We start from the raw sequence: 11293 nt of genomic DNA on the forward strand, positions 1-11293 counted from the left end.
GGGATCACACTTTGAAGCTTTTGATCTTTTGTGTGTTGTCTTGGAGGAATCCCTAGAGGGGTGAAACAGCTGGCCTGACCTGCTGGAAGACCTGGCTTTGGAACGCTCCTCTGTGTGTTAGGTTTTGATTTCCTAGCCAGATTTCACCTAGATCAGCAAAAATCCGTCCGTTTTTCCCCAGTGGTGGATCCAGCCAGGCAGGTACAGCCTTCCCAAGGTCCTGATGAATAACAAGGTAGAGGGCAGGCTGTTCTGCTGAGGAACTCAATTTGGCTGTCATCTTTTCATATGGTGGCTGATAAATTTGTTTAATAAAGGTGTGATAAGTCTGCCTTTAGTGCTGCTTCCCTCCAGGAGCTGTGTACAAGACAGGTGTTCTTTGTGGATCCCTACGTGGTTTTTTCATTTCATTTTCATTTTTCATTTCAAAATCTGATTGCTGCTCTTGCATTGTTTTCCTGCATAAAGAACTGGGTTTGAATTTGGCTAATTTTAATAGCTGAATCAACTAAAATAAGCTGCATTTCAGAAAGAATCTTTTCTGGTTTACCTAGAGTCTTATTTCCCTTCATCTTCCACCCTGTAAATAGTGTACTAATCAGTAAACACTATTCCTGGAGGGTTTTATATACATATTTTGGGGAAGCAAAGCAATTTCCTTGGTGTGACATCCTGTCAATGTTGATACTCTGTTGGCTTTAGTGAGCTCAAACATGCATGAAGCTTTTCAAAATTAAAAAGCACTAGCTTTGATTATAAAAAAGAGAAACTAAAGAGAAGAACAGGCACTGTTCTGCTTTGTTAAGTGGAAAACCAGCTTTCCAGGGACAAAACTGGAGGGTCTGGTGCACATCAGTGCCCTGTAGTCAAGGCAGTTTGCACAGGGACAGGAAGGTTTGCAGCAGATCGTGCCCTCTGGTGTTGAAAAGCAGCTTTTCCCTGCTCAGAGCGCACTGAGGCAGGTTTGTTACTCCATCAGAGCAGCTTGGTTGATGTTTCCAGGTGTGCATTTGCAGTGGTGTCTCACAGCTAAGCCCATTCCTCAAGGATTGCTGCCAGTGCTGCAGTGCTGGGAACTGGCTGCATTCCTGGAGGATGGCTGTTACTCACAGAGCAATTTATCACCAATATTGCAGCCAGACAGCTGGAAAGCCTCTCCAGAGGACAGGAATTCTGTGGGTTGAGCCGTGTGCTGACTGTGCCCTTGTCCCCTCTCAGGTGGAGCGTCCTCCCTCGCCGTTCTCGGTGGCTCCTCAGGCCGCCCTCCCTCCCGTGCCCCCTCGCCTGGACCTGCTGCAGCAGCGAGTGGCCAACCCCCCCGGGGCCTCCAGCCCTGGCACCACTTCCAAGGTCAGACACACTCCTCTCCCCTTCAGCTGTGATTTGGGTGGGGCAGGCAGGGAGCACAACAATCTGGTGACCCCAATGTGTTCTCTGTGACGTCCCCAAGTACTTTCTTCCTTTTCAGTCCGGCCTCCCTTAGAGTGACTGGCATCCTGAACTACCAAATTATTGTTACTACCATCATATTCCCTGGTTTTCAGCCTCAGTCCCTGCTCCCTGTAGCCTTTGGATTTTCCTTGTATTTTGTTCTAGCTAAGACAGAAGGTATCATATTTCTCTCCCAACTTTTCTGCATTCATTTTTACATCAAGCATTGTTTTAGATAGAAAATGAAGGAAGGAATTCAATGTGTGTGACTGGGAGAAATTAACTGGCTTTCTGATTGATCAGCAGAAGGCAGTAGGATGATCTTGGTGGCATTAAGTTAATGGTTCTTGAGATGCAGCAGCAGTTTTTCATCTGGTTTGGATGAAATAATGAAATTAGGAAAGTTCAAGCAGAAGAAAATACCTATTTCTGTGAATACTCGTTGCTGACTGATGAATGTTAACTTGTACAAATAACCCACAATTGAATCATTTTTTTAAACAGTGGGGGGGCTCTGTTTGGAATCCAGTCTAAGGCTGCTGTAAACTCATGTTTTCCTTCAAGAAGAAGAATCTGGGGTGTTCAGTGCCTGGCTGGAGTGCACGTAGTTCCTGTTATCTCCTCAAGCCTGTACGGAAGGTGTGGAGATATCTCCACATCCTCAGAGATAATTCCTTGTAAAAACACATAAAACCACCCCGAAACTCTCCCTTCTGCTCCCACCTGTTTATCTTTTCTGGCTGGGCTGCCTTTGTTAAGCAATATTTTCCATTCCTGTGCCCTGCAGGCCGCACCTGGTGCTCTGCACAAGGACAAACCTCTGCCAATCCCACCCACGCTCCGGGACCTCCCTCCACCGCCGCCTCCGGACCGGCCGCACTCCCTGGGCACCGAGGGGCGCCCGCAGCGCCGGCCCCTGCCCTGCACCCCGGGGGACTGTCCTGCCAGGGACAAGCCACCCCCGCTGCCCTCCAACCGCCAGGGTGACCTGTGGCCAGCCAGGCCCATCCCCAAAGCCCCGGCGGCAGCTGTGAGCCCCGGGGATGTGTGGGCTGGGAGAGAACTGTCCAACCGGCACTCGCTTCCCTTCTCCCTGCCCTCCCAGATGGAATCCAGGGCTGAGAGCCTCCGGCTTGGGAGCACGCTCAGCCTGGACAACCCGGGGGTGAGTAGGTCGGGGGGGGGGCTGGAGGTAATCTGGGAGAAAAGCACCTTCTTATCACACTGAGGAGTGGGATTTTGTCAAGGGAGAGATGGAAAGAAGCTGGTGGATGCCAGGCAAGGGAAGTGCTTTCATTCCTCTTGGGAGCAAGGTTGAAATCGCAGTTTCAGCAGTCATGAGCCACAATTGCCTGATCATTGTTCACCTTTCAGTGTTGAAAAGCTGAGACTGTTTTCTGTTGTTATCTGAAAAATTCTGATTGCTCAGTTTTCAGCCCTGAGAAACCTACACACATCAGCTGTGATGAGTTTGACAGGGTAAAACCTGAGTTAAATTTGGGTCTATTCATGTGCAGGACACTGTTACCAGTGTACTGAGTAGTCCAACATTTTGTTCTCTAAAAGAAATTGCAGGCAGTTTTGCTTTCCTTGATTCTATTTCCTTAATTTTTCCTTTTAATGCTTCCAGCTCGCTACAATTGAAATCCAGCACATTTTTAGCCAGATTTTCTAAGAAAGTGGCACGTGCACGGTCGTCATCCTGTCTCCAAATGTGTGTGCTTGTCTGCGTCCTTTTCCTCTTGGCTCCCATCTTGGCCTGTTTCAGCTGAATTTGCCAAGACCACTGAAATCTCAAAACATGTGAAGTTCTTCCTGTGGGAAAACCCCTGCAGTGTCCTCACTGAGGGAAGGCTGTCAGAGACTTCCTAGAATTCTGAGGTGTTTGTAAATGCTGTGGAATAAATGAGGATGCTTCATTCCCACAGAGGCTGTTCAATGAGTGGCTTTGCAGCTACACTGGGACCTGTGGTGTTTCTGATTCCTGCTTTGGAATTTTGTCTTCCAGAGCTCCAACAGTGGTCCAGCAGCAAGCTCAGAGTGTGAACACCCCAAAATCAAACCCTCCTCATCTGCCAATGCCATCTACTCCTTAGCTGCCAGGTCTGCTGGGATTTTTTTCTAACTTACAGAGTGGGAATTGCAGGGTGTTGGTGCCAGGGACAGAACTGATACAACTCTTTCAGTCTTAAACTCTGACAGATTCAAAACACACAGTTTAAGAGAAAGCAGCTGAAATCAGCATCCCAAAGAGCTGTGGGGAGAGTTGGGAGTTCCCCTGGGCTGTGGCAGTAGGAATCAGGCTCCAGATGCCATCAGCTCTTTATTGAATTCACTTTTGAGTGGGGCTTTATGTGATGTAAAAGTGCATGATATCATCACTTCCTTTTGCATCATGACTGTACTAATTTGAAAACAAACCAGTGGAAGATAGCATAAATTAATAGGAAAATTAAAATAAATGCAATAGTACAAGAACACTGACAGAGGCAGCACACAACCTGACACCCTGTCAGGCAGGGTGGTGGTAGCAGTCCAGATGGAACGGTCCTGTTGAAGCTGTGATCCTGTAGAAGGTCTGGAAGTGTAGCTCTTATCCTCTGGGAATCCAGTAGGTAAGGGCTGAGTGTGCTGTTCCAAACCCCAGATTATATCCAGGTGGGAATGCTTGGCCCCTCCCCCTGGGTGGAGCCTCTCACAATGGGATGATGTCATTCCATGGGTCAAGTGGTGAGGGTGTTATCAGGGATGAGTTATGGAAGAGATAAGAAACATTGCCCCACCCAGTTTTAACAGCTGGTGATGGAATGCATACTTTTGTTTACATTTTACCTTGTAACCTGAGACAATGACCTTGTGCCAGTGTGACCTTGTGGGCTGCTTCCTGAAAACCAAATTATCTCTTTAGACAGACTTGCTGTGAGGTGACTGTGGATTTTAAAGGGCACCTTGATATTAATTAGATTTGGTGTAAATGTTTTATATCTTGTTTCTCCTGCCTCCAGACCACTGCCTGTACCAAAACTGCCTCCTGGGGAGCAGTCTGAGAGCGATGAGGACACTGAGTACATGTCACCATCCTCTCTGCCTGTGGTGCCTCCAGGTCCTGCTGTGCAAAAACCAGAGCTCAAAATGCCTTTGGAAATGACTCAGAGTTTACGGTGAGATTCTGGATGGTTTTGCACTTCCTGCTCCCAGCTCTGGGGCAGCACATTTGGGACATCAGGGTGGGAATTTTGCTTGCTCAGATTTCTGAATTCCGCTAGTGATATTCACCAGATCTTGACTAAAATAGCAATAAAGGAAATGTGACTGGTGCTCTTGTGCAGTATTAAAGGACTCAGATATCCCCTTCCTTTCCTCTCTCTTTGCCAGGAACCTTTTGAGAGCAGAAACAACTGAAATTCAAAACCCTTATTAAAATGTAATTTTTGGTGGTATCGGTTTTTATGGTATCATTTTAACTCTTTTAAGCTGCAGTAAACATTACCAGAGCATTTTCCAGAACAAATATTTCACAGAGCAGTGGTGATTTCACTTTCAAACAAGAATCTGTGCACAAGCTCTGTCACAGAGACAGGGTGGAGGTGGTGGCTGCTGTCACCTGTGTGAAGGGGAATGTGTTCTCTCCCTCAGAGTTTTGGACTGTGACCAGCAGCCCGAGGGCTCCATGTATGAAGCAATGTACAACATTCGCTCCCAAGCAGCATCCTCTGCTTTCGAGGCCATCAGCACTTCTGGTGAGTGGGTGTGGCTAAAAGACAGCTGAGGGACTGGGGTACAGTGAATTGCTGGTGCCAGTGGAACAGCATTTTAGGCTGAACTAAAGGAATAACATTTGGTTTCGTTGTTAAAATAGCTGGGATGGATGTGGAAATGTGAGTCTGTGCATGCATTTTAAAGTATTCCCAGTCCATACTCCAGAAAAATCCAGTTTTTCCCTGAATCCATTCCGTACACCGGGGAGAATCCAGTCCGGGTTTTCCCTCCAGCCGAATCCATTCTGTACGCCTGGGCGAAATCCAGTCCGGGTTTTGCCCCCGACCGAATTCGTTCAATACTCCGGGAGAAATCCAGTCCGGGTTTTGCCCCCAACCGAATCCATTCCGCACTCCGGAAAAATCCAGTCCGGACTTTCCCCCATGCTGTACTCCGGGGAAAATCGGATTTTTCCCATGCCGTCCTCGGGGAAGCAGGTATTTTTACTTAAATAGTCCAGTATTTTTAACTTAATATTCCCTTTTGGAAAGTGCTGCCATTAAATGTGAGGTTTTAGCAGCAAAACTTTAGTTCCGTGTCCTGTCAGTGTTTGGAAATGGGGGAACAGAGTCTGCCTCGGCAGACAGCTCAGTCCCAGAGCTCAGAATGTGCCTCCTCTTCCAGATGAAGGGAACTTGGCAGCAGCCACTGCCAGCAACGGCCCTGAGGAGTCAGAGAATGAAGAGGATGGTTATGATGTCCCCAAGCCACCACTCCCCGTTGCCATTGCTCGTCGCACACTGTCTGATATCTCCAATGCCACTCCTGCCTTCAGCCGAATGTCCTTGGAAAATGACCCTGTCACAGGTCAGAGAGCTCTTGTGTCTCCTCTTGGTACCGATGGCTGGCTCTGCCGGTTTGAAACCTGTGTCACTCACTTGAGATTTTGGATGTAAGCTGTAAAATCAGGTTTATGAGGCAGAATTACACTGATTCTTAGGTATTTTGCTTGATTTATTTTAGCTTTTGTTTGATTTATAGCTTGGAATGCACTGCCTTGGTCATTTAATCCCTAAGCTTGTAGATCAGACTGAAATCACCGTTAGGAAAAGCTTTTCTCAGCTTAAAGTATATTCCTTAATCCACTGCTGACTACAGGGGATAGAATATTTTTGTACCAGGGTGTACCAGGGCATGAGACAGGATTTCCCATCCCTGGAAGTGTCCAAGTCCAGGTTGCATTTGGGGTTGGAGCACCCTGGGACAGTGGAAGGTGTCGCTGCCTGTGGCAGGGGGTAGAAGGAGATGGGCTTTGAGGTCCCTTCCAACCCAAACCATCCAGGGATTGTGTCCCTGCTCCAAGTGGAAGATGCAGGGCTGGCCTGGCACAGTTTGTGGCTCTGTCAGTCCCTGCAGATGGCACGAATGTTCTGCCTGACGCTCTCAGCTCCTCTGAGTGGGGACCAGTGGCTCAGCAAGGTCAGCTTTTTGTCCCTGGGGAATAGAGGACGTCGTGTCCTTCTGGCTGCAAGGCACATTCTCTGAGGGAAGAACTAAAGCCTCGTGTCTCCAAGAGCCTTTCTGAATAATGATTGACTTATTCCCTGCTCAGCAGCTCTTAAGGAAGCTTTGAAACTCTTCCTGCTGGGGGTTTTCAGTCTGAATGTGCTGGTGATTTGCCAAGGAACAGGAATGAGTTTCATGTTCCTTCTGGAGGCAGAACCTCCTGTACCCAGAACCCCTTCCCCCAGTGAGTCTTCTCTTTTCATGCTTCACCATTCCACTTCCCTGACCTTCTTCAGCACAGAGAAGAGTTTCCTAGTGCAGAAAAGTTCATTATTTTTGCCCCACCTCCCTGCTCCCTGTTTCTCTTTTTAAATCTGTCCCTGTGTGTGTAGAATTTGGCTGAAAGGGATAAAAAGGAACAGAGCAAATCACAGATGAAGTACTGAACTTAATCACTGACACTTTGTTTCTACAGCCCTGAAATAACACTGCTGTTGTCCTGCTTTAGGGGTAGGGAAATGGAAAATGTGGAAAATGGGAAGCAAGGCACTGGTGCAAGCAAGCCTGACTGGTGTGGGATTCATCTTGGCAGATTTATGCTCTCAGGCGTTGGACCCTGCAGTTTGGTTTATTAATGATTTACCAAAATAACTGTCTTAGCAGTTGTCCTTTCAGACTGACCAGTGGTGTCTGAAACTTGATCCAGCTCAAGCTGAAGCAGCTATTCCAGAAGGCAGTTTGGGGCAGAGGAGTGGGCAGACCTTTTTCTCACGCGTACAAAAAGCTTTTCATGCGTGAGAAACTTGAATTCTGAAGATGAGGGAGCTGGACTGAGTTGTGGTTGGTGAGGAAGCTTCAGGGAATTTGATTCCTGAGGAGCCTTCTCTGTCTCAGGGCTTTCAGTGCAAGTGTTTCAGAAAGGCCCCACAATGCTGCTTCTCTGAGCAGGCTGCGGTGCCCACTCTTACAAAGGGATTGTTTGGACGTGATTTGTCTGTTGTACTCCAGTTCTGCTGCCAGAAAACTCTGTGGAGTGCCCTGAGGACTTTTTCCAGGAGACAAATAAATCTTTTTTTTAAGGTGATGTCAAATATCCATGCAGAAAAGTTTCCTGTGATTGTCAGAAAAATGCTTTCTGCAATGATACAGGAGGTTAAAACTCAGAAATGATCAGATGCTGGATGAGCACATTGAACAATGTGGTTTTTCCTTGGAGAGTTTGGTGACTTGTTTGGTTTATTGGCTGTTATTTCCTCTTCCCAGCAGTGCATGATGTGGCTGCAGGGCAGTGTCACATCAGAATGACTCAGGGAAAAGCAGAACAGGCTGAGCTTTATTGATCTGCCATTAGGCAGGGAGAGCTTCAGCAGAGGAAAAGGAGAACATAATTCAGTTGCTGACCCTTCAGAGAGCTTAATTCAGTTGCTGAAGCAATTGTGGTGGCTGAGTTGGGACTGGGTTTGTGCACACAGAGGTGAGGGAGCTAAACTGGACAGCTAAACTGGGGGGTTCTGTCTGGTTCTGGGAGGAAATGGGATGTCTGGTAAAGAACTGAATATTCATGGTGTCATTTTTTCTGATTCTAAGGCTGCTATCTGAGCTCTGCTTACACACATAGATCCTATGTCATTTTTTATAAGGTTTTGTCTTAATAAATGAGCCTGATGAGACCTGCTAATTAAAACCAATCTCCACAGCTGTTTTTGCACACAGGAGGGGAAGCTGGGCAGGTTGGGAGGGAGGATAAAAGGGTTGGAGAAAGCGGCGGAGCTCGGTGACAGCTTTTTGAAGTGCCTTTTATCCCCCTGATGTCATCTCAGCTTTGTTCCAAGCAAAATTTCCACTTCTTTTCACTGAAGTGATGCACTTGTTTCTCCTTGCAGGTTTTTCAGACAGCTCCCAGGTCCCGGAGCGGCCGCCAAAGCCGCTGCCCCGGCGGATAAATTCGGAGCGGAAAGCCGGGAGCTGCCAAGCAGGAGGAGCCAGCAGTGGGGCCAGCTCCTCCCTGCACCTCTCCAGCGAGATCGAGAACCTCATGAGCCAAGGCTACTCATATCAGGACATTCAGAAAGCTCTGGTCATTGCACATAACAATATTGAGATGGCCAAGAATATTCTGCGGGAGTTCGTGTCCATCTCCTCCCCGGCGCACGTGGCCACATAGCACACGACCACCTCCACACCTGAGCTGCTGTGGACCAACTGCCTGGGCAGCTGCTGCCCAGCTGTGCACCAAAGGGGAAGGGGGTTCCTTTAGAGACTTCGTGCTGAGGTCAGTCCTGCCTCTTTAAGAGAATCAGTTATCAGGTTTTCATGGTTCCAGATTTCAAAGCAGTGGGATGAAACGGAGTGGAGCGGTGTTTTATACAGTGTATGTCTTGGAGTCCTTTACCCCTACCTCTTGTCTGAGAGAGCAGATTTATTTCCAGGGTGTTGGTAGAGAAAATATCATGACAAGGGATCCCCGAGCCCATACCCTGGAGGCTGGGGGGAGTTGTTTTGTGCTGTGAATTTTAAGTGGATGCTCAGAGAAACAAAGTCTCGAGGTCGGTGTGGTGTGTCCTGTGGTTCATGGTACTAGGTTTGGGTCTGTTCGCTGCTGTGTGTCTGGCTCAGGCTTTTTAGAGCAGCTGGAAGGTCACTTCCTGCTGGGAATTTTTAGGAGACCTTGGAAGAATCATTTGATTGCTTCCTGTTGGCCATGGCGTGTCCCCCTTGTCTGTAATAATAGCAGTTATTGCTTCTGATTCCAGTCCTCCCCTGCTGCTTGGAGAGAGCAGGATGAGCTTTTGTCAGGGATTTTGATCCTGGCAGTGCTGGCAGTTGGATTTCTCTCGAGTGTGTGTGCTCTTGCACTGGCAGCACCAGATTCCAGCAGCTGGAGGAGCTTGGCCTGGTTTTGAGGGGTGGGACAGGGGGAAAGAATTTGAGCAAGAGCAAAGAGCTGGGGCTGCTGCTTCTCCTCTCTTAGCCTTGAGCATTTTGTGCTTCGGTGCTCAAACTTGATTGTGGCCCTGCTGGGCTGGAGCAGCCAGCACTGGGCACTCCCATTGCTCTTCCCTAGGAATGTTGCACCTGGTAAATAGGATGTTTTATTTATCTTCTTTGCATGGTGGCTGTTGCAGGCTAGTGGCCTTCACACACATTCCCTCACCTCCTCCAGAGAGCTTTTGCAGGAGCCATCATCGTGCCAGGGTGTTTTGTGGAATTGGTAGATGCAGCTGATGTGTTTGTTGGTATCTCACCTGCTTTGCAGTCACAGAAGTGCAGCAGTTCTCTGCATGGCTGTCCAAAGAACGTGAGGGCTCTCTGTTCCATTTCCATTTCTCTAAGGTATTGCTAGGTCTGGTGTTAAACCAGACCTGGGGGAAAAAATTCTGTATTTGTGAAGTGATCACATGGCTTTAAAGGTCAGAACTCAGCTGTTACATTGGAAAAACCTGACTTGCCTACTCAGCTACTTAACTCTGTTCATACAGGAGGAGTGGATGGTTCCTTTGGAGAGGATTTAGATCCAGGAGGCACAGACAGATCACAGCCTGACAGCCTGAGAGGCTCTTGGCCTTTGGAGCATGTCCAGCATTAGTTGCATCTGCCTGAGGTCAGCAAGGGGTCACCAGGCCAAGGAATATTGCTGGAGTGATTCAGGTGCAGTTTGGCCTTTTGAGGAATCCAGAGGCTGGGCCAGATGGCTGCAGTTGGCAGAGAGGCCCTCACAAGTGTTAGCAGAGCAGAAAGTGGGTTTTTAATTAAAGCAGAGGTTTCAGCTTTCTGAATTGCTGCAGTGGCTTCCAGGCAGGCTGAGCTGTGTCTCTTTACTCCCCTCCTTTCTGTAGGGAAGAAAACACTCTCAGACAGCGTGAGGAAATCTGCCACGCTCAGAGAGCAGCAGCCTTTGCTGTTTTGGGGTCAGGTCTGGCAGTGGGCAGGGTGCTCTGCAGGGCGCAGGGCTCAGGCACAGCCCCCAGCAGCCCTGGGCAAGGTGGGGTCAGTGCCTGGGGGAAGAAGAAGGGGAATAAGAGCTGCTCTTCCTCCTGTGCCTCCGGAGCAGCTGCCAGAGGTGCCAGCCCTGCTCCCTGTGGGATGTGCTGGGCATGTGGGAGCCTCTGGAGAAGCAAGGGCAGCGCTGGTGCTGCTGAGGCAGGAGCAGGGGACAGCTCTGAGGGCTGTTGTGTCACACTGGGGGCCCTGAGCAGCCACACAGTCCCTTGTCCTGGAGATGCAGGTGAAAACCCTTTAGTGAGGGGTTTATTTCCCTCTTTTTCACACTCCCACTCGGCTCTGGGTTGGTTTGGAGCTGCTTGGTGTCTGCCCTGCTGTGTGAGCTCAGTGTGTCAGTGTGACTCTTGCCATGGCTGAGCAGAGCTGAGTCCAGCCTGCTCCAAAGCCTTAACTCTTGTCCTGCCCCGTGTGTGTGACCAGAGCAGTGATTCCCTGTCCCCTCCAAACCCCTCAGGGCAGGCTGGCTGTAATTTCAGTGAAACCTTGCTTGGCAGAGCTGTTCCAGGCCTGTCCTTGGGGTCTATGTGCCAAGAGATGTTCCTGTGGGTGTTGTTCCGGGTATTAGAGATTAGAGAGAGCAATCTTTTGTGGCATGTATCACTGATTTCTCTGCATGTGTCCTTTCTGTGCACTTGTTTATGTCTCAAACTGATTT

The 11293-nt window shown here is 48.7% G+C and overlaps 1 protein-coding gene across 1 annotated transcript in view; it reads left to right on the forward strand.

The window, feature by feature from the left end:
• The window catches only part of CBL (Cbl proto-oncogene), a 33894-nt gene extending 22601 nt beyond the window's left edge, over positions 1-11293 (forward strand). The window contains exons 10-16 of the mRNA XM_042034093.1: positions 1219-1350; positions 2219-2596; positions 3440-3534; positions 4437-4592; positions 5068-5171; positions 5815-5997; positions 8520-11293. Of these exons, the coding sequence (XP_041890027.1) occupies positions 1219-1350; positions 2219-2596; positions 3440-3534; positions 4437-4592; positions 5068-5171; positions 5815-5997; positions 8520-8800 (1329 nt within the window). The 3' untranslated portion in view covers positions 8801-11293. The remainder of the gene's footprint in view (positions 1-1218; positions 1351-2218; positions 2597-3439; positions 3535-4436; positions 4593-5067; positions 5172-5814; positions 5998-8519) is intronic.

This window comes from Corvus kubaryi, unplaced genomic scaffold (assembly GCF_017639235.1).
Source record: "Corvus kubaryi isolate FWS band 111438036 unplaced genomic scaffold, C.kubaryi_AGA036_p1.0 37367, whole genome shotgun sequence".
Classification (NCBI taxonomy): Eukaryota; Metazoa; Chordata; class Aves; order Passeriformes; family Corvidae; genus Corvus; species Corvus kubaryi.